This window comes from Saccopteryx bilineata, chromosome 2 (assembly GCF_036850765.1).
Source record: "Saccopteryx bilineata isolate mSacBil1 chromosome 2, mSacBil1_pri_phased_curated, whole genome shotgun sequence".
Classification (NCBI taxonomy): Eukaryota; Metazoa; Chordata; class Mammalia; order Chiroptera; family Emballonuridae; genus Saccopteryx; species Saccopteryx bilineata.
This window is the reverse complement of record NC_089491.1, coordinates 365771044-365794003: the sequence shown is the minus strand read 5'-3', so window position 1 is coordinate 365794003 and position 22960 is coordinate 365771044. Positions and strand designations below refer to the sequence as shown.

General features: G+C 44.5%; 1 protein-coding gene across 1 annotated transcript in view; it reads left to right on the top strand.

Moving 5' to 3' along the window:
• Positions 1–633: 633 nt before the first annotated feature.
• UTP6 (UTP6 small subunit processome component) overlaps positions 634–22960 on the top strand; it is a 40305-nt gene continuing 17978 nt past the window's right edge. The window contains exons 1-9 of the mRNA XM_066263287.1: positions 634–828; positions 3978–4062; positions 8813–8854; positions 9095–9187; positions 9873–9920; positions 11758–11821; positions 13916–14034; positions 18507–18584; positions 22361–22442. Of these exons, the coding sequence (XP_066119384.1) occupies positions 737–828; positions 3978–4062; positions 8813–8854; positions 9095–9187; positions 9873–9920; positions 11758–11821; positions 13916–14034; positions 18507–18584; positions 22361–22442 (703 nt within the window). The 5' untranslated portion in view covers positions 634–736. The remainder of the gene's footprint in view (positions 829–3977; positions 4063–8812; positions 8855–9094; positions 9188–9872; positions 9921–11757; positions 11822–13915; positions 14035–18506; positions 18585–22360; positions 22443–22960) is intronic.

The following is a 22960-nucleotide window of genomic DNA, read 5'->3' as shown; positions in this document are numbered from 1 at the left end:
ATTACCCCTGGTGTAGATGAAAAAGGGGACGGCCACATGCTGAACCTGACAGGCTCAGGGGAAGCCTGCATCGTGACCTTGCAAACTCGGAGACTTAAAGTAACCACACCGGATGGTCTGAAATTAAAACTTTCTAACTAAAAGCAGTTCCTGGTGGGTCTAATCTTGGCATGTCAGGACGATGCTCCAACCAAGCTACCAGGCCAAGGATGTTTATTAATTATTAAATTATTGTCCACACAAACTAACTGTAAACCTACTTTACCCCATCCTGTACAATACCCTCTATTCTTCTCCTTTTCTTTTTGCATTTTGTCCTTCGAAAGCGGCCAGATGTGGGATGGAAGCTGAATAAAAGGAGACAATATTCTATAGAAAAATACATTTCATCGGTTAAGTCCTACAGACCTACCTGGACGTGCTTTCTCCCAACCCCACCCACGCCTAGACTGCCCGGGATTTAGCCCCGCCCCTCCACCTCAGTCCGTAGGAGCCCTCCTGCGAGGAAGAGGGCCCTGGCTGCAATACTATTGTCAGCCACAGGGAGGAGACAGCCGCCTCAAGTGCCAGAGGGCCTACTCCAACGGCGGAGGCGGCGGAAGCGGAATAGGCGGGACCTAGAGCTGGCCTGACGTCAGCACGTGGAAGCGTTGGGCCTGGGTCTCCGAGAAGGTGGCTCCCGCGACGTGTGTTGGCGATTCAGGAGGTCTCGGTTGGGTTCTAGAGTTTGGGCCTCATGGCGGAGATAATTCAGGAACGCATAGAAGATCGACTCCCGGAGTTGGAACAGCTGGAGCGCATTGGGCTGTTCAGTCATGCGGAGATTAAGTGAGCTGAGAAGGAGGAAGGGCTGGGGCGGGGAGAGGGAGGTTGCCGCGCGCGCTCGTGTGTGTGTGTGTGTGTGGGGGGTGGGGTGGGGGGTGGGGGGGTCGGTGTCTGTGAGGTGGGGGCAGTGATGAGGGGCATTTGAGTTGTGTTTATTTTTCCTAAGTTGTGGAAGCCCATTTCTAGATATTGATGAGGCTTAGAATTTGTCATTTATTGCAAAGTGATCCGTCCCACGAAACTTTCTGACAGCGCTTCGTGGGGCCAGGTCTTGGGGCTGTGAAGGTGATAAAACCAGAATCCCCGCCCCTCAGGAGCTAACTGCCTGTGTACGGTGGGGGAGACAGACGAATGGAACGTTTTGCTTCCTGTGCGGTGTACTGTCAGTTGATTATAGTCGCGTGTACAGCTCTGGAGATGCTGAGGGCCGAGGGAGCTACGGAGGAGTAGGTAAATCTTTCTAACACGACATGAAGATGAGGGCCATTCAATTCAAGTTTGTATTCTAACCTAGGGCTTAGCCAACCTTGTGTGGCGCAGAGTTGGCATTGTAATTTGTTAAAAGTAAGTTGAATAGTTTTAGTCGGTTTTCTGCGACTGTTTCTTCATTTTGCAATGACTGAATGTAATGATATGACTTTGGGATCCCTATAGTAAACATTGTTAATAAAATGCAACATATCAGTGTGGACTTTTAAGAAAGGTTCAGTACATGTTATTAGAGACAATTATTAGTTTCACACGTATTGCATTAAATCCGCCTAATAGGTTGTGTTATGTGTTCATTCCTTAGCTAAATAGAGTGACTATTTTCCCATAAGTACTTTGTAGGGATAATAAACCTTTCTAGGTAGAGACTATGCAGGGTATTTTTATTGTCATTTTTAGTCTGCATGTTGGGAACTCAAAAGTAAGAGGAATTTGGAAAAGAAGTTTCATAATTATTAAAATTTAAGAGAGTTCAGAGGAACTCAAATGTCTATTAATACCACATATAAATAATGTAAAGTACTAAGATTATTTGCTTTGCTGGTGGGAATATAATGGTCCTGGTGATCAATTAAGATGATTTTCATGCCCTGGCCAGTTGGCTCAGTGGATACTGGATGTCCCTGGTTCTCTCCTGGGTTAGGGCTCACACAAGAACCAACCATCTGCTTCTCTTCCCCTCCGTCTACCCCTTCTCTCCCTCTTCCCCTCCTGCAGCCAGTGGCTCGATTGGTTTGAGCGTTAGCCCTTGGCATTGAGGATAGTTTTGGAGTATTGACCCCAAACATAATTTTCGGGCTGGATCCTGGTCCTGGCGAATGCGGGAGTCTGTCTATCTCCCCTTCTCTCACTTAAAAAAAAATTATTTATTTATTTATTTATTTATTTTATTTTTTACAGGGACAGAGAGAGAGTCAGAGAGAGGGATAGATAGGGACAGACAGACAGGAATGGAGAGAGATGAGAAGCATCAATCATCAGTTTTTCGTTGTGACACTTTAGTTGTTCATTGATTGCTTTCTCATATGTGCCTCGACCATGGGCCGTCAGCAGACCGAGTAACCCCTTGCTGGAGCCAGCGACCTTGGGTCCAAGCTGGTGAGCTTTTTGCTCAAGCCAGATGAGCCCACGCTCAAGCTGGCGACCTCGGGGTCTCGAACCTGGGTCCTCCGCATCCCAGTCTGACGCTCTATCCACTGCGCCACCGCCTGGTTAGGCAAAATTTTTTTTAAAGAAGGTTTTAAAATATATCGTGAGGGCCCTGGCCAGTTGGCTCAGTGGTAGAGCGTCGGCCTGGCATGCGGGAGTCCCGGGTTCGATTCCCGTCCAGGGCACACAGGAGAAGCGCCCATCTGCTTCTCCACCTCTCCCCCTCTCTTTCCTCTCTGTCTCTCTCTTCCCCTCCAGCAGCCAAGGCTCCACTGGAGCAAAGTTGGCCCCGGGCACTGAGGATGGCTCTGTGGCCTCTGCCTCATGCACTAGAATGGCTCTGATTGCGGCAGAGCAACGCCCCAAGATGGGCAGAGCATCACCCCCTGGTGGGTGTGCCGGGTGGATCCCGGTCGGGCGCATGCAGGAGTCTGTCTGACTGCCTCCCCGTTTCCAGCTTCGGAAAAATACAAAAAAAAAAAAAATATATATATATATATATACACACACACACACACACACACACACACCCAAAAAATATATATATATCGTGAGGCCTGTAAGGACATAGAAGTAATCATTAAGAGAATACTTGCTGGCCCTGGCCGGCTGGCTCAGTGGTGGAGCGTCGGCCTGGCCTGCGGAGGTCCCGGGTTCGATTCCCGGCCAGGGCACACAGGAGGGGCACCCATCTGCTTCTCCACCCCTCCCCTCTCCTTCCTCTCTGTCTCTCTCTTCCCCTCCCGCAGCCAAGGCTCCATTGGAGCAAGGATGGCCCGGCCGCTGGGGATGGCTCCTTGGCCTCTGCCCCAGGCGCTAGAGTGGCTCTGGTCGCGACAGAGTGACGCCCCGGAGGGGCAGAGCATCGCCCCCTGGTGGGCAGAGCGTCGCCCCCTGGTGGGCGTGCCAGGTCGATCCCGGTCGAGCGCATGCGGGAGTCTGTCTGACTGTCTCTCCCCGTTTCCAGTTTCAGAGAAGTGCAGGAAAAAAAAAAAAGACAATACTTGCTTCTGAAGAATAATTTTTTGGGAATATGTTTTAAATATGTGAAAATTTAAGAAACTTAACAAAACACAAAAAGTTATTTAAGCCTGACCAGGCGGTGGCGCAGTGGATAGAGCGTTGGACTGGGATGTGGAAGGACCCAGGTTCGAGACCCCGAGGTCGCCAGCTTGAGCACGGGCTCATCTGGCTTGAGCAAAAGCTCACCAGCTTGGACCCAGGGTCGCTGGCTCCAGCAAGGGGTTACTCAGTCTGCTGAAGGCCCACAGTCAAGGCACATATGAGAAAGCAATCAATGAACAGCTAAGAAGTTGCAACGCGCAATGAGAAACTAATGATTGATGCTTCTCATCTGTCTCCATTCCTTTCTGTCTGTCCCTGTCTATCCCTCTGACTCCCTCTCTGTCTCTGTAAAAAAAAAAAAAAGTTATTTAAGTTTGGCTTTTATAAGTGTTGCATTTTATTTTATTTACTTTTTTCAAGTGTTACATTTTAAATGGCTTTCCCCTTAGGGCTATCATTAAGAACGCTTCTGATCTAGAATACAGAATACAGCGAAGAGCTCTTTGTAAGGAAGACTTTATCAATTATGTTCAAGTAAGTGAATAATTTCCTTATCCTTTACTATCCTCACATATTTTAAATTAGTAATAGAATGGCCAGCTTGATGTCAATTTTCAATAAAATTCTAGAACTGCCTGATTAGGCAGGTAACTTCTAAACACAAACAGAGGTGGTTTGGGAATAACATTGCTCCACTAAAGAGGCAAACTGAACTTTTCCCCCCCTTTTATGGGGTTAGTGGATCAGAGACTGCCAAAGACACATTGTATCAGGATTTCAGCAAGCAATTTGACAGTCTGTTGTGGGGAAAAATAAAGGAGAGTGAGTTTGATGATTGCAGCTGGTTGGAAAGTTAATACTTATGTGTTTGTAAGTCTGTCAATATAGAAAGAGGTATGCTGTAAGATTCTTCAGTTCTCTAAGTGAATGGAAGATTTGAATAAAGATAAAATGTATATGCTAGACCTATTTTTAGGTGGGGGAGAATAGCTAGTATGTTGAATGACTAAATCAGGTTTCAGAAGGAACCCAATTACAAGATGAAATGTTAAAGACTAAAGGTTTGAAGCTTAAATTATTTATTTATTTATTTATTTTTTTACAGAGACGGAGAGAGTCAGAGTGAGGGATAGACAGGGACAGACAGGAGAAGCATCAATCATTTAGTTTTTCGTTGTGACACCTTAGTTGTTCATTGATTGCTTTCTCATATGTGCCTTGACCATGGGCCTTCAGCAGATCGAGCAACCCCTTGCTCGAGCCAGCGACCTTGGGTCCAAGCTGGTGAATTTTTGCTCAAATCAGATGAGCGCACACTTAAGCTGGCGACCTCGGGGTCTCGAACCTGGGTCCTCCACATCCCAGTCCGACACTCTATCCACTGTGCCACCGCCTGGTCAGGCGAATTATATGTTTGTTTGTTTTTTAATTTTTATTTATTTATTCATTTTTAGAAAGGAGGGAGAGAGAGAGAGGAGAGAGAAGAGGGGGAGGAGCAGGAAGCATCAATTCCCATATGTGCCTTGACCAGGCAAGCCCAGGGTTTCGAACCGGCGACCTCAGCATTTCCAGGTCGACGCTTTATCCACTGCACCACCACAGGTCAGGCTGAAGCTTAAATTTAAAACAACTAATAATATATGAGACCTGGCTAAGAATCTTGTATTTGGAAAAGATCCTAGGGCTCACAATAGATTGCTAACTCAAAATGAGCCAAGAGCATATTGTGTCAAGAAATATAATTTTATTGATGACATTAACGAAAGTAGAATTGGATAAGTTAGCTGGGTAGAGGATACTGCAGACAGTAGGCACTTGGAAGATGTTGGTTTGAAAAAAGGCCTTTTGCACTTATCAGACTATGTCTGGAGTAGCATGGTAGGCTTAAAACTACATTTGTAAGGTGGACTTTGAGAGGTTGATTGGAAGGCAGCCAGGTTAGAAACATTGTACTAGGAGGAATTATGAAAGGAAATAGAGATGTTTAACCTTAAGGGGACTAAAGAAGTGGCACATCTTGCACTCTTCAAATATTTAAGAGCTATGTGTGGATTAGATTGGTTGTTTAGTTTTATTTTATTTTATTTTTTCTGTATTTTTCTGAAGCCGGAAACGGGGAGAGACAGTCAGACAGACTCCCGCATGCGCCCAACTGGGATCCACCCGGCACGCCCACCAGGGGGCGACGCTCTGCCCACCAGGGGGCATCGCTCTGTTGCGACCAGAGCCACTCTAGCGCCTGGGGCAGAGGCCGAGGAGCCTTCCCCAGCGCCCAGGCCATCTTTGCTGCAGTGGAGCCTCGGCTGCGGGAGGGGAAGAGAGAGACAGAGAGGGGGGAGGGGTGGAGAAGCAGATGGGCGCTTATACTGTGTGCCCTGGCCGGGAATCGAACCCAGGACTTCTGCACGCCAGGCCGACGCTCTACCACTGAGCCAACCGGCCAGGGCGGTTGTTTAGTTTTAAAAGAGAGCATAACTAAAACAAGTAGATTAAACACACACAAATAAACATACTCTCTTACATATATTATCATACCCTGCCTGCACACAACCATATAACTTGCTATGAGATATAAGTGGCTTTTTTTTCTTAGAGAAAGAGGAAGAGACACAGAGGGACAGACAGGGACAGACAGACAGGAAGAAAGATGAGAAGCATCAACTCATAGTTGTAGCGCCTTAGTTCATTGGTTGTTTTCTCAGGTGTGCCTTGATTGGGGGGGTGGGTTCCAGCCAAGCCAGTGACCTTGGGCTCAAGCCAGCAACCCTGTGCTCAAGCTGCTGAGCCTGTGCTTATGCTGGCGACCTTGGGTCCTCAGGATCCTAGGCTGACACTCTAGTCGCTGTGCCACTTCCTGTTTAGGCATAATTGGCATTTTATTTTATTTGTTAATTTATTATTATTATTATTATTATTTTTTGATGAGGGAGGGAGATTGTGAGGCAGATCCCTGCATGTACCCTGACTGGGATCCACCCAGTAACCCCATCTGGGGATGATGCTTGAGTACCAAGCTATTTTTAGTACCTGAGGCTGATGTGTTCCAGTGGAGCTATCCTCACCATCTGGAGCCATGCTTAAACCAATGAGCCAATGGCTGTGGGAAGAGAAGAGGTAGAGAAGTGGGGAGAGGAGTGGGAGGAGAAGCAGATGGTCTCTTCTCTTGTGTGCCCTGACCAGGAATTGAACCTTGGATGTCAAGATGCCAGGCTGACGCTCTATCCATTGAGCCACTGGCCAGGGCCTTATTATTATTTTAAAAATATTTTTATTGATTTGAGAGAGAAAGAGATGAGAATTATCAACCAGTAGTTGTGACACTTTAGTTGTTCATTGATTGCTTCTCAGACATGCCTTGACTGGGGAGGCTTCAGCGGAGCTAGTGTCCCATTACCCCAGCTAGCGACCTTTAGCTCAAGCCAGGGACCCTTGGGCTTAAGCCAATGAGCGTGGGATCATGTTGATGATCCCACACTCAAGCCAGCGACCCTGCACTCAAGCTGGTGACTTTAGGCCTTCAAACCTAAAACCCCAGCGTCCCAGGTCAATACTCTATTCCCTGTGCCTCCAGCGGTCAGATATGGATAAGATCTTTAAAAAAAAAAAAAAGAGTCATTTCTTCTGGGGATGGAGAAGAGTGGAATCAGATATGGTACATGGGGGAGGCGGCTTCACTCTTAACTTGAAATGTTTTCTTTTTAAATATGATTTTAAGCAAATATAGTGAATGTAGGTTTTCATGTAGTTGTGTGGTAGCGAGCTGCATGGGTGTTCTGTATGCTCAAAATAGAAAATAACTTTAAAATGAAGTATGCAGTCTTGAGCTTCTGAGCTTTCAACCTCTAATAATGTTTAAGCCAAGGCTTTAAGAGGAATTATATAATAGTGGTTTTTAGAGGGCCTTAGAGGTTCTAAGTGGTTCTTTAGAGGGGAGTAGAGAGAGCTAATTAGACACCCTGTTTCAGCTAGTAAAAACCTGTTATCTGCTTTATTTGCTTGTGCATCAGCTAAAATTTTGAAACATTAGTTACTAAAAGTTTAAATATACTATTATAGACTAGAAAGTTATATTGATATTATAAACCTTATGTCTTATGATTTTAGTAACATGCTTTCTTTGTAGCTAAGATGTTTATATGCTTGCTAAAATATGTATTTTTGAGTTTTTCAGATGTAAGGTAAATTTTCAGTGAATACTAGCCATTTACTGTAGATTACGTTTTTGGTTTATTTTATTTTATTTTATTATTGATTTTAGAGAGATGAGAGAGAAAGAGGCAGAGGTGGGGTGGGCGAGGAGCAGAAAACATCAACTTGTAGCTGCCCTCAAGCCTCAGGTTTGAAACCAGCAACCTACAGCATTTCAGGTTGATGCTTTATCCACTGTGCCACCACAGGCCAGGCTAGATTATGCTTCTTGATAGCAAATTATCTTCTGTTTTATATTCTTTTAAAATTTTTTAAATTTTTTTAATGAGAGAGAGAGGAAGACAGACAGGGACAGACAGAGAGGAAGGGAGAGAGATGAGAAGCATCAGCTTATGGTTGCGACACCTTAGTTCATTGATTGCTTCTCATATGTACCTTGACCTGGGAGGCTCCAGCTGAGCCAGTGACCCCTTGCTCAAGCCAGCAACTTAGGACTCAAGCCAGTGACCTTGGGGTCATGTCTATGATTCTATGCTCAAGTCAGTGACCCCACACTCAAACTGGTAAGCCTGTGCTCAAGCCAAATGAGCCTGCACTCGTGCTGGCGACCTTGGGGTTTCAAACCTGGGTCCTCTGTGTCCCAGGCCGATGCTCTATCCATTGCATCACTGCCTGGTCAGCCTGTTTTTATTCTTGATTTTTTTTTCTTTTTTGTGACAGAGACCGAGAGAGTCAGAGAGAGGGGCAGATAGGGACAGACAGGAAGGGAGAGAGATGAGAAGCATCAGTTCTTTGTTGCGGCACCTTAGTTGTTCATTGATTGATTTCTCACATGTGCCTTGACTGGCGGGCTCCATCAGACCGAGTGACCCCTTGCTCGAGCCAGCAACCTTGGGCTCAAGCTGGTGAGCCTTGCTCAAACCAGATGGGCCTGCACTCAAGCTGGCGATGTTGGGGGTCTCGAACCTGGGTCCTCCACATCCCAGTCTGACACTCTATCCACTGCGCCACTGCCTGGTCAGGCATATTCTTGATTTTTATTTACTTTATGATTTTTACTAAGTGTAGTTCCTATACATGTAAAAGGTTATAATTCTTGTTTTTCTCTTTTGTTTGGTATGTTTTTCTTCCATAGTATGAAATTAATCTTTTGGAGCTGATTCAGAGAAGAAGAACTGTAAGTAGATGATTTTCTGGAACTTGGAATAAAACAATATAGAATGAAATAGGGTGGCTTTATAGGTAGAACCTGGGCTTGGGAAGCTGTTGGCATTGATAAATTGCATGATACTGTACTCATAATGGTTGTTTGTAATTATTTGCTTTCTCTATGATTACTGTTTAATGATCGAGTAGGAATGCTGCTTTGGATAAATGTGATTAAACCAAGGCTTTGTTTTTTCATGTTCCTTTTTAGCGTATTGGGTATTCATTTAAGAAGGATGAGATTGAGAATTCTATTGTGCGCCGGGTACAAGGTGTCTTCCGCCGTGCTTCAGCGAAGTGGAAAGTAAGTGTCGGGGCTTCCTCAGCTGTGGTAGATGTGAGGATATGTATTAGACATGTTATGACTTGGATATTCAAGTGTCTCGTCTGTTTTTATCTTGGGTGTCTCAATACTTATCCTAATGATGGTATCATTACTTGAAACCATTTATCAAACCATTAAGAAAATTGAACTCATTACATTATAGCTGTTTTGTGAGAATGATGCTGAAAACAGTGGATTTGATACATAATTAAGGGTCAGAAAATTGTCTGGGATTTGTTTATATATATCTCTAAGTAAAGTGTACCGAAGACTTGGATGTGGAAGAGAAACGGTTAGAGCTGGGGTAGTACCTCAGTAACTTGATTTTCTTCAAGTTTGGCTCTGGGACTAGGACACATTATGTGGGAAGTACTTTGGATTCCTGGGAATGACAGATTTTCGGTTGCTACCCTTGATTAAGACCATTTAAAAACTGCATTGAACAAAGTGGATAGACAACAGATTTTGTCTTGGAATGTGGTAGGTGGGAGTAGGGAACAGATTAAGTTTTTGTGGTTAAGAGATCTAAGGCTTCCATGAGGAAGAGCCTAGTAGGCTGAGGGGTCTTGTAACACATTCAATTTTCTGAAATCTGCCTCTGTTTAAAGGTCTATTATATATAGAGTTTGAATTTAGGCAGCTTACTACATTGCTTTTCTTGCAGGATGATGTTCAACTTTGGCTATCCTATGTGGTCTTTTGTAAGAAATGGGTGAGTATTTGGGCAGCCATGTTTTACTCTTTTTTCTTTCCTTCTTTTTGGCTAGTTGGCATTTTTTTTTTTAAATTAATTAATTTATTATTTTTTTTCTGAAGTTGGAAATGAGGAGGCAATCAGACAGACTCCTGCATGTGCCCGACCAGGATCCACCCGGCATGCCCACCAGGGGGCAATGTTCTGCCCATCTGGGGCGTTGCTCTGTCACAACCAGAGCCATTCTAGCGCCTGAGGCAGAGGCCATAGAGCCATCCTCAGCGCCCGGGCCATCTTTGCTCCAATGGAGCCTTGGCTGCGGGAGGGGAAGAGAGAGACAGAGAGGAAGGAGAGGGGGAGGGGTGGAGAAGCAGATGGGCGCTTCTCCTGTGTGCCCTGGCTGGGAATTGAACCCGGGACTCCTGCACGCCAGGCCGATGCTCTACCACTGAGCCAACTGGCCAGGGCCTTGTTGGCCTTTTAAGCCCCATACTTGATCATTGAATTCCATGATTCTCCAAAGATAGAGTTAACAATTGAAAAGAACCGAAGAAGGCTAAACTTCATTGTAACAACATTTGCATATCTGAATAACTCAGTGGCTTTTAATTCAGTTGAAAAGAAAATGATCTTTATGTGTGTCATTTGTTCATTCAAGTTGAAAAAAATATTTTTTTGTGACAGAGACAGTGAGAGACAGAGATAGGGACAGACAGATAGGGACAGACAGACAGGAAGGGGGAGAGATGAAAAGCATCAACACTTCATTGCAGCTCCTTAGTCATTGATTGCTTTCTCATATGTGCCTTGACTGGGGGGCTACAGCAGGATGAGTGACCCCTTGCTCAAGCCAGCAACCTTGGGCTTCAAGCCAGTGACCTTTGGGCTGAAGCCAGTAACCATGGGGTTATTGTCTATGATCCCATGCTCAAGCCAGTTACCCTGCACTAAAGCCAGATGAGCCCGTGCTCAAGCTGGTGAACTCAGAGTTTCGAACCTGAGTCTTCCACATCCCAGTCCGATGCTCTATCTGCTGCACCACTACCTGGTCAGACAAATTTTTTTGATATTTAGAATGTTTATGTAGAATGTTTTAGGTTGAAGAAAACTGTGAGTGTCTGTATTTGTTTATATGTCCCTAACAATAGTAGATCTTGCCCCATTGGATTTTTTAAAAATTATTTATTCATTTTAGTGGGGAGGAGGAGAGAGAGAGAAAGGAGGGGAAGGAACAGGGAGCATCAATTCCCACATTTGCCTTGACCAGGCAAGCCAGGGTTGTTGTTTTTTTGTTTGTTTTGTTTGTTTGTTTTGTATTTTTCCGAAGCTGGAAATGAGGAGGCAGTCAGACAGATTCCTGCATGCGCTCTCCCGGGATCCACCCGGCATGCCCACCAGGGGGCGATGTTTTGCCCATCTTGGGGCGTTGCTCGGCCGCAATCAGAGCCATTCTAGTGCCTGAGGCAGAGGCCACAGAACCATCCTCAGCACCTGGGCAAACTTTGCTCCATTGGAGCCTCGGCTGCGGGAGGCGAAGAGAGAGACAGAGAGGAAGGAGAGGGGGAGGGGTGGAGAAGCAGATGGGCGCTTCTCCTGTGTGCCCTGGCTGGGAATTGAACCTGGGACTCCTGCACGCCAGGCCGACGCTCTACCACTGAGCCAACCGGCCAGGGCCAAGCCAGGGGTTTTGAACCGGTGACCTCAGCATTTTAGGTCAACACTTTATCCAATACGCCACCACAGGTCAGGTTGCCCCATTGGATTTTATGGTTGATAAGGGTATAGGACAGATTACTGGGAAGTAGTAACAGTGATTTCACTGCATAGAAAATACAATTTTTCTTCCTCTTTTCAGGCTACCAAACTTCAACTTAGCAAAGTATTCTCTGCCATGTTGGCCATTCATTCAAACAAGCCAGGTAAGGGGAAATCTTTGTCAGTTCTTTTTCTACCTTATATGTAGGCTCACATTGTTTTGGAACTTATTTTGCCTGATAAACCTAAAAGAACTTATTTGAGAACTTGAGCTTAGGCACTTGGCCTCAACAGGTTTGGTTCCTGAATAGCTGCTTCTTGGTTTACCCCAGTCTACTGGGTACTGTGTCAGGTATTGTATCTGTGGGCAAGGAAGACTGTTTCCTTTTTAGTTAGTGGTAAAAGAAAGTCTTTGGTCCTTTGAAGGACATTCTGTTTCAAGGCAGTCATAGTTAAGGAATTTCAGAATCTTCAGTGGAAAAGATTAATATAAATTTTACAAGAGTGACTGGCACAGAGTAGGTACTCATGTTTTATAAGAGAAAGGCTTCTTTTCTGTAAACTGTGTGAATGGTTCATTATTCTTACAGTGGAGGTGCTCCAGTGTCTATTTTCAAGTATTAGGTTCAACCAGACATTTTATAATACACAAGGCTCAAATAGGCTACATTTGGCACCAGTTTATTCAGAAGAATACAGTGGGGAAGTAGAGTACTCTTAGTTCATAGGCTTGTAACAGTCCAGGTGTGAGAGGATGAGTGGGTGGAAGAAACACTCTGGCTTACAAGACCCATGGATCGACATAGCTTCCAGGGATCCTAGGAAGGACTGCGCTCAATTTTAAGAATTACATGCTCAAGAAACCCAAAGCAATGACTCTCTACCATTTATAGCCTTCCTGGTCCAGATGTGGTTACCAACCATAGGTCATTTTTACCAAAAGCAATCTTGCAACTTTCTAGGAAAATGGTTAGAATGCTAATTCAAGGTTAATTTCACATCTAGAAAGGACAAAAGTTTTTTATTTAAGCCTTTATTCCCAGCAGGTATGCTAAAAATTTATTTTAAAAGTTAAGATTCATTAAAAAATTTTTGAACTATTTTAAATATTGAGAAAAGGCCCTGGCCGGTTGGCTCAGCGGTAGAGCGTCGGCCTAGCGTGCGGAGGACCCGGGTTCGATTCCCGGCCAGGGCACACAGGAGAAGCGCCCATTTGCTTCTCCACCCCTCCGCCGCGCTTTCCTCTCTGTCTCTTTCTTCCCCTCCCGCAGCCAAGGCTCCATTGGAGCAAAAGATGGCCCGGGCGCTGGGGATGGCTCTGTGGCCTCTGCCTCAGGCGCTAGAGTGGCTCTGGTCGCAATATGGCGACGCCCAGGATGGGCAGAGCATCGCCCCCTGGTGGGCAGAGCGTAGCCCCTGGTGGGTGTGCCGGGTGGATCCCGGTCGGGCGCATGCGGGAGTCTGTCTGACTGTCTCTCCCTGTTTCCAGCTTCAGAAAAATGGGGAAAAAAAAAAAAAAAAAATTGAACTATTTTAAATATTGAGAAAAGAGCAAAATAATTTTATTTCAGTAATTCTAAGATGTGCAATTTTTTCCAGGATTTTAAGACTTTATTTTAGTTTTTTAGCAAGAGAAACAGAGACAAACAGGAAAGGAGAGAAATGAGAAGCATCAACTTCTTGTGGCACTTTAGTTCATTAATTGCTTTCTCATACGTGCCTTGACAGGGGTGGGGGGCTCCAGCTGAGACAATGATCTCTTGTTCAAGCTAGCCACCTTGGGCTCAAGCCAGAGATCTTGGGGTCATGTTTATGATCCCATGCTCAAGCCAGTGACCCTGCGCTCAAGCTGTTGAGCCTGTTGCCCACGCTCAAGCAGGCAACCTTAGGGTTTTGAACCTGGGTCCTCAGCATCCCAGGTCAAACCCTATCCACTGTGCCATGGCCTGGTCAGGTAGGGTTTTAATACTTTTAAAATTTGTGTGTGACTTAATTGATGTTGACCTTAGATTTGATGGAACAGTAATAGGCATTTAATAAGTATTCTCAGATGTTAATATTTGCCTATTTCCATCAGTATATTCTTGATAATTTTAGATTAAGCAACAATACTTTACAGATAACCATTACAAACTCCACTTCCTTCCTCTTTTGGTAGGATTAAAAAAATTCTTTGAGTATTAACATTGGAGCATCGGTCTTTTCTTGCCTGAGTTGCTTAATTTATTAAAACTAAGTTTGATGTTTTTCCCTTACAGCTTTGTGGATTATGGCAGCCAAATGGGAAATGGAAGATCGCCTGTCTTCAGAAAGTGCAAGACAACTCTTTCTTCGAGCTCTACGTTTTCATCCCCAGTGCCCAAAACTTTATCAAGAAGTGAGTGTGTGTGTACATAACATGAGAAAGTGATGTCTCACTTTGGTTCTCTGGAGACACATATTTAAGTTTAAAAAAACTTTGAATTTTTTTTTTTTTCATTTTTCCAAAGCTGGAAATGGGGAGGCAGTCAGACAGACTCCCACGTGCGCTTGACCTGGCATGCCCATCAGGGGGCGATGCTCTGCCCCTCTGGGGCGTCACTCTGTTGCGTCCAGAGCCATTCTAGCACCTGGGGCAGAGGCCACAGAGCCATCCTCAGCGCCCAGGCAATCTTTGCTCCAATGGAGCCTCGGCTGCGGGAGGGGAAGAAAGAGACAGAGAGGAAGGAGAGGGGGAGGGGTGGAGAAGCAGATGGGCGCTTCTCCTGTGTGCCCTGGCTGGGAATTGAACCCGGGACTCCTGCACGCCAGGCCGATGCTCTACCGCTGAGCCAACTGGCCAGGGCCAAAAAAACTTTGAATTTTAGCCCTGGCCGGTTGGCTCAGCAGTAGAGCGTTGTTGGCCTGGCGTGTGAAAGACCTGGGTTCAATTCCTGGCCAGGGCACACAGGAGAAGCACCCATCTGCTTCTCTACCCTTCCCCCTCTCTCTTTTCTCTCTCTCTCTCTTCCCCTCCTGGAGCCAAGGCTCCATTGGAGCATGTTGGCCTGGGCAGTGAGGATGGCTCCATGACCTCCGCTTCAGGTGCTAGAATGGCTTCAGTTGCAGCAGAGCAACACCCCAGATGGTTAGAGCATTGCCCCCTAGTGGGCTTGCCGGGTGGATCCCAGTTGGTCACATGTGGGAGTCTGTCTCTCTGCTTCCCCACTTCTCACTTTAAAAAAAATATAACCCCCCCAAAACACAAAAACTTTGAATTTTGGAGGCTAGGGATAGTAGGAGGCTGCTGGACAAAAGGGTCAGGAGAGTAGTTTTTGGCCAGTAATAGGTTTGGACCATTTGTGTCTTCTAGGATCTTAGTGAGAGATTAAATCTCCTACCTGCCCATTATGGTTGGGAATTGGACCTTACATTTAAAAAAATAAATTTTTCCATTGACGAGAGAGAGAAAGAGAAAGAGAGAGAGAGAAGCATCAACTTGTTCCACTTAGTTCTTCCATTCTTCCATTTAGTTGTCTTCTTGTTGAATGCTTCTCTGATGTGTCCTGACTGGGGTCGAATAGCGACCTCTGGCATGCTGGGTGGGAGATGTTCTATCTACTGAGCAACTTGGCTAGGGCTGACTTTACATTTTTAAATTGAGAGGCCAGGGTCAGCCATCTTTATATCTTTTTTTTTTTTTTCTTACTTCTCCCTTCCCCCCTCCTTTATTCCTTCCTTCCTTTCTTTCCTTTTCTTCTAACCCTCCCACTCCCTTTTGGCTTCTCTTCCCTTTTTTCTCCATTTTTTTTCTTACTCTCTTTGTCTCTTTTTCTTGAGATAGAAACTTCCTTCCTCTCTTGGTAGACATATTCCTCCTTGGAAGGGTACACTAGATGGTCATACTTCTGATCTAATGAGAGAAAACCAAACAAATACTGGAAATGGTGTATTACTGGGAACTGTACCCGTTTCTGAAATATTTGTAAGGGTAAGGGAGAAACTGCTGTTTAGTATTCAAGTGAAAATTAAGCCTATGTGCTAAGAGGAAAAAGATGCTAGTTTTCACCCTGGCTAAATGGCTCATTGGGTTCGAGCATTGTCCCTATACAAAGAGATTGTGGGTTCAATCTCTGGTCAGGACACATACAGGAACAGATCGATGTTTCTGTCTCTCTTTTCCTTCCTCTCTCTCTAAAAAAAGTAAATTAAAAATAAACCAACAAAAAAAGATGACAAGTTTTCATGCTAATTGGTATATTTAACTGTCCTAACTGTGTTTTTGGTCTTGTAGTAATTTAACGATGTTTTATATTGTGGTCTTGTATCCCTTTGTTCCTTTTCATGTTTTGTTAGACATTCCTTTGCTGCTTTTATTATTTTTATTGAGAAACTATTGTAAGAATTGGTCCTCCTTGCTGTGAGAGGGTTATTGTATGGTGGTGTTACTTTACACATTTTTCGAAGGCTTTCATAAATGCTCATACTTGTATTTTCCAGAATGGGAACAGATTTATTGCTTTTTCTTATCAAAAGTAATTAGAATTTGTTTATTATAAATAGGTCAGAGGAAACAGTTTTTTGAAAAAGTAACAGAACAAGTACTTAAATCTTGTCACCCATACTTTAGTACTATTACAGATATTTAAAACAGGTTTTATTTCTGCAAAGTGGGATTCTGTATATATATATATATCTCAATATATATATATTTTTTTCTTTTAAGATTTTATTTATTTATTTTAGGGAGAGGAGAGAGAGAGAAGGGGGGAGGAGTGGGAAGCATCAACTCATAGTAGTTGCTTCTTATATGTGCCTTGACTGGGTAAGCCCAGGGTTTTGAACCAGTGACCTCAGTATTCCAGGTCAACACTTTATCCACTGAGCCACCACAGGTCAGGCTAAATTACTGTTTTTAATTTACTCTAGCAAAGTAGCATGTTAGTAAAAAATCTTGGAGAAGAAAATCAGAAAAGCAACAGCACTGAGAAGGAAGAAGTTTTGACTGGTTGCATTTTTTTGGTGTAGATTTTTCAAATAATGGTAATTGTTTCACATGTAAAACTTTGTAGCTAGCTTTAAAAGCAAGGTAGAATGAGCCTGACTGGCTGCAGTGCAGTGGATAGAGAGTGTCAGCCTGGGACTCTGAGGCTCAAGTATGGGACTCTGAGGCTTGAGCATGGAGTTATGGCTTGAGCACAGCATCATCGACATGATTCCAAAGGTCACTGGCTTGAGCCCAAAGGTTGCTGTCCAGGAGCCCAATGTCAGTAGCTCAGCTTGAGCTCCCTGGTCAAGGCACATATGAAAAACAAGCAATGAACAACTAAAATGAAGCAACCATGAATTGATGTGTTTCGTCTCTCTCCTCCCTCTCTCTTTCTTCCTTCTTCTCTCTCTTAAAAAAACAATAATAACAACCACAAAAAACTAGGTAGAATGACATTAGGATAGTAGTATACCAGTAGTAAATTATTGTAACTATTTTATGGCTGCCTCAGCAGTCTGCTTCTTTTATAACCTACTTCACTTTTTCTGTTGTTGGACACTTAGATTGTTTCCTGTATTTGCTCTTATACCTTTGTGTATGAAACTTCTAGGTATTTAGGATTATTTTCTTCTAATTGATAACCTAGAAGCAGAATTCTTGGTTTAGAGAGTATAAACATTTATTTTAACTTGTCATTTTCATATGTTTTGTGACATAGAATTCAAAGTATTAAAAATTGCCTGACCAGGCAGTGTGCAGTGGATAGAGCGTCGGACATGGGCACAGAGGGCCCAGGTTCAAAACCCCGCGGTCGCCAGCTTGAGCACAGGCTCATCTGGTTTGAGCAAGGCTCACCAGCTTGAGCCCAAGGTTGCTGGCTTGAGCACGGGGTCACTCGGTCTGCTTTAGCTCCCCGGTCAAGGCACATATGAGAAAGCAATCAGTGAACAACTAAGGTGCTGCAACGAAGTATTAGTGCATCTCTTCTCTCTCCCTTCTTGTCTGTCTGTCCCTTTCTCTGTCTCTGTCACAAAAAAAGAAAAAAAAAGTATTAAAAATTCTGGATAAGCCAACTTTACAGTATATGTTAATCATGCGTTAGTTTTTCTTTATATACCTGATACTACATATTTACCATTGGTTTTATTTTTTTATTTTTCTGAAGTGAGAAGCAGGGAGGTGGAGAGGCAGACTCCCACATGTGCCCAACTGGGATCCACCCCATATGCCCACCAGGGGGCTCTGCCCACCTAGGGCGTTGCTCTGTTGAACTGGAGCCATTCTAGCGCCTGAGGCAGAGGCCATAGAGCCATCCTCAGCACTGGGCCAACTTTGCTCCAATGGAGCCTTGGCTGCTGGAGGGAAAGAGAGAGATAGAAAGGAGAGAGGGAAGGGTGGAGAAGCAGATTGGTGCCTCTCCTCTGTGCCCTGGCTGGGAATCGAACCCAGGACTTCCACACGCCGGGTCAACACTCTACCGCTGAGCCAACTGGCCAGGGCCTTTAATTGATTTTTACTAAAAAATAATTCTATATTTCCAGGAATTTACAAAGATAATGCAATGAAATCCTATGTACCATTTACTAATTTTTCCCTCATTTTATAAAGTTATAGTGTAATATCAAAGCCAGGAAATTAACATTGTTATAATGTACATATAATTCTGTGTTATTTCACATGTGTAGATTTGTGTAGCCACTGCAATCTACAATAAATATAGAACTGTTCCACAATCACAGAGGTCTTTCTCCTTGTTAGGGTCAGCTAGTTTCATAACAGACACACCACTCACCCTAAATTTTCCCGGGTCCAATAATTATGGGTTAAAAAAAGGCGTATTATGTGTTTCTAATTAAAAAAGTTATCTCCAAAGTTTTCAGTACATCATTTCTGTTCTGTAGTACTTCAGGATGGAGCTGATGCATGCTGAGAAACTCAGGAAGGAAAAGCAAGAATTTGAAAAAGCCAAAATGGATGTGGTAAGATCCTCATGTGTTGTCACATGTTTAAAATGTATAGTGTTTTGAGCCTGATTAGGAGGAAGAGAAAATCTTTGAAACATATTTTTCTTTATATGATAATTTAATGTAATATTTTGAAACTTTAAGATGAGTCTAGAGTTGACTTAAGAAAATGGGCTTAACAATAAAAATGGAAGTTTGTGTTTTAAAAATTACCTTTTTTTTTTTTAGCGAGAGATAGGGACAGATAGACAAGAAGAGAGAGACATGAGAAGCATCAATTTTTCTTTGCGGCACCTTAGTTGTTCATTGATTGCTTTCTCAAATGTACCTTGACTGGAGGTCTTCAACTGAGATAGTGACCCCTTGTGCAAGCCAGCAACCTTAGGCTTCAAGCCAGTGACCTTGGGCTTCAAGCAACAACCTTTGGGCTCTAGTCAGCTACCATGGGGTCATGTCTATGATCCCGCGCTCAAGTTGGCAACGTCAGGTTTTCGAATCTGGGTCTTCTGTGTCCCAGGCCAGTGCTCTATCCACTGCACCACTGCTTGATCAGGCAAAAATAGATATTTGACCTAAGTGGAGTGGCCATCAAAATTATTACTGGTGGAATGGCCAATTGGTACTCTTTTTAATACTTGATGATTTCATGAACACATTAATAGGTTGAAGGTGCTCGAGAAAGGTTGTGAAATGTGTAGTTTCTAGCTTCTTTTTTTTTTTTTTAATTAAATTAAGTGAGAGCAGGGGAGCAGAGAGACAAACTGCTGCATGTACCTGGTCCAGGAACCTGTGATGCTCTGCCTATCTGGGTGTTGCTTCATTGCTCGGCAACAAAACTATTTTTAGTGCCTGAACCCTAGGCCACTGAGTCATTCTCAGTGCCCAGGGCCAACCTGCTGGGGCCAATTGAGCTGTGTCTAGCCTCTTTTTTTTTATCCAGTCTTCTATATATATATATTTTACAGTGATTAAAGCCTTTAAGCAAACTCTTGGCCAATACAACAAGAATCCATAAAAGAGTAGTGTCCTTAATATGTTCACCAAGTCCAAGTTGGCACCAACACCATTCCAAATCTCTGCGAATGCAACCCAACCCCAGTTCAGTCCGTTAGGAGCTATCACAAGGAGGAGTCCAGAAAAAGTCCACATCCAGGGAAAGTCCACATGGTACTGGAATTGTTGTCACAATTCTATATTTTGCAACTCATGTCCAAGTCCCAATGACTGCTGCTTCTAGCTGGTAATGATTCAGGTAGACTGGAAAAGCCATCTGCAGCATGTGTGGAGATGGAGCCTCTGTTCTCCTCTGCCTGGAGAGATGAGACCAGGGTGCTTTTCCCTGGAGCTCTGCAACTATGGCGTGGTAAAGAGAACCTTGGGATACACTAAGCTGGGTGGCAAAGGTAAATTCACAATAGAAGTTGGCAAAAGGGGGAGAGAGAGCTCTAAATTAGGAGTAGGTCCCAGCCTGAAATATGAGTGGGGCATTGAGGTAGGAGGAATAAAGGAAACACTATATATTAAAGCAACAGAAAATAGGGCTATCAACACCCACAACAGAGATCTTCGAGGGAAGAATAAAAAACCTGACTATTCAGGCAAGACATAGTTAAGTGGCCTTTGTGCAAATGAGATCAGTTTACCTGCTTCTTGGAATAAGTACCCTAGGCTCGTCCACAGTGTCGTGGATGGGGCCGACGGCCCTGGGTGCCTTCAGCCTTCAGTGGCAGACCCCAGCATTCTGGGCAAGGTTAGGTCATAGGTGGCTGGAGCAGGGCTGGAAGAGACTGAACCCTCCCTTAGAGGAGCGAGGGGGAAGCCTACCTTCCAGTGTCCCTTTTTCCTCACAGCAAAGGCATGTAAGCCTGGCAGGCTTTAGCTCAATGACCTTCCTTTTCACTATTGAAGCAGGACCCAGATGGCATCCCTATGAGACCCTTTAGGTTGTTGGAGCCTTTACGGGCGTATCCTAAAAGCTGGTAGTTCCCCTGATCTCTATTGGGCTTTTTCTGCCTCTGCCTCTTGGTACCTTAAAAGCCATGCTCTGAAGATCTCGCTGAGGGGTTTGAGGATCCCCATTCGCCTATATAAACCTTTTCCGTATATCTGGAGCTATTTGAAAAAAGACAAAACAGTGTTATTAGCTGGATCAAATAAAAGAAGGTAGAAGTTTGCAGGAAAAGAAGATTTGGCGTCTCCTGTTCATCAGCATTCAAAAGAAATTTAAAATTTTTTAAGTTAAAGGCATGATATGGTAGACCCGTAGGAGTTCCAGGATATGACTCCTCCCTTTTAAATTTTTTTAAATTGACCTTAAAATATTTGCTGGGTATGCTTTAATAATACCTTGACTTTAAAGATGGTAAGAAATACCCATATAGCCTCCTTTTTTAATGTAATTTTTTATATGACAATAATTATTTTAAAAAGGTTTTATTGCCTGACCAGGCAGTGACGCATCAGCCTGGGATGTTGAGGACCCAGGTTTGAAACCTAGAGGTTTTTGGCTTGAGTGCAGGCTCGTCTAGCTTGAGCTTGGGCTTGCCAGCTTGAGCATGGGATCATAGATATAACCCCATGATGACTGGCTTGAGCCCAAAGGTTGCTGGCTTGAGTCCAAGGTCGCTGGCTTGAGCAAGGGATTGCTTGCTCTAACGGGAGTCCCCCGCCCTAGTCAAGGCACATATGAGAAAGCAGTCAATGAATAACTAAGGTGCCGCAACAAAGAATTGGTGCTTCTCATCTCACTCCCTTCCTGTCTATTTGTCCCTGTCTGTCTGAACACTGCCCCCTCCATAAAAAAAACCCAAAACAACAAAAGGTTTTTTTTTTGTTTTTTTGTATTTTTCTGAAGCTGGAAACGGGGAGAGACAGTCAGACAGACTCCCGCATGCGCCCGACTGGGATCCACCTGGCACGCCCACCAGGGGCAATGCTCTGCCCCTCCGGGGCGTCGCTCTGCCGCGACCAGAGCCACTCTAGCGCCTGGGGCAGAGGCCAAGGAGCCATCCCCAGCGCCCGGGCCATCCTTGCTCCAGTGGAGCCTTGGCTGCGGGAGAGGAAGAGAGAGACAGAGAGGAAGGAGGGGGTGGGGGTGGAGAAGCAAATGGGCGCTTCTCCTATGTGCCCTGGCCAGAAATCGAACCCGGGTCCCCCGCATGCCAGGCTGAAGCTCTACCGCTGAGCCAACCGGCCAGGGCCAAAAGGTTTTATTTATTTATTTGAGAGGGAGGAAAGTGAGTAAAGGGGGGAGGAGCAGGAAGGATCAACTTGTAGTTGCTTCCTATATGTGCCATTACCAGGCAAGCCCAGGGTTTCAAACTGGCGACTTCAACATTCCAAGTAGGTGCTTTATCCACTGTGCGACCACAGGTCAGGCATTTGTGACAGAATAATTTTAAAGAAAGAAGTCTTAGAATTTTAGAACTGAAAAAGGAACTTTGCTACAATCTGTTATTGTGGTTTCCAGCTCTGAAATGTTTTATGCAAATAAAGTGGTACACAGAAGGGCTAACAGGGCTTGTAAAAGGTGACCTATTCTGGTCTAAATGGAGAGCAGGGCCTTGAGCCCAGTGATCCTGCTACCAGTCCAGGAGCTTGAGACAACGTAGTGAGCAGATCAGTGGTCTTGTTCAACTGCCCACACTACAAGTGAGGGAGCTGGCCCTGAGAGAAGTGCTTTGCCAAAGGCTGTATGGCACAGGTCGTCTAGGACTGTTCATTCGTATCCTAATGCTTTTTCCACTTACTCGCACTACCTGGTAAGTTATGTTCAATATAACACTCTTTAGGGAAACGTTGATTATCCTGAAGAAATCCTTATGGGCGAGTTGGCGCGGATTGTGTACAAAAATTCTGTAAACATAATTAAAGGTAGGTATCTTTTGAAATTTATGGTGGGATAGTGAAATATTCTATAATGAGGTAGATGTCTGGCTAATTTTGGAAATTTTTGTTAGAAATTCTTTTAAGATGTGTATAAAACTCTGATTGTAGGAATAGTGTTCTGTTTCTTCCAGAAGGCTTTTTGTTCCTTAGGGTATACTTGAACATTTCAATAAATTTTTATTTAGTACTTTTTTTTTTTTTTTTTTTGTATTTTTCTGAAGTTGGAAACAGGGAGGCAGTCAGACAGACTCCCGCAAGTGCCCAACTGGGATCCACCCAGCACGCCCACCAGGGGGCGATGCTCTGCCCATCTGGGGCGTTGCTCTGTTGCAACCAGAGCCATTCTAGCGCCTGAGGCAGAGGCCACAGAGCCATCCTCAGCACCCGGGCCAACTTTGCTCCAGTGGAGCCTTGGCTGCGGGAGGGGAAGAGAGAGACAGAGAGGAAGGAGAGGGGGAGGGCTGGAGAAGCAGATGGGCGCTTCTTCTGTGTGCCCTGACCAG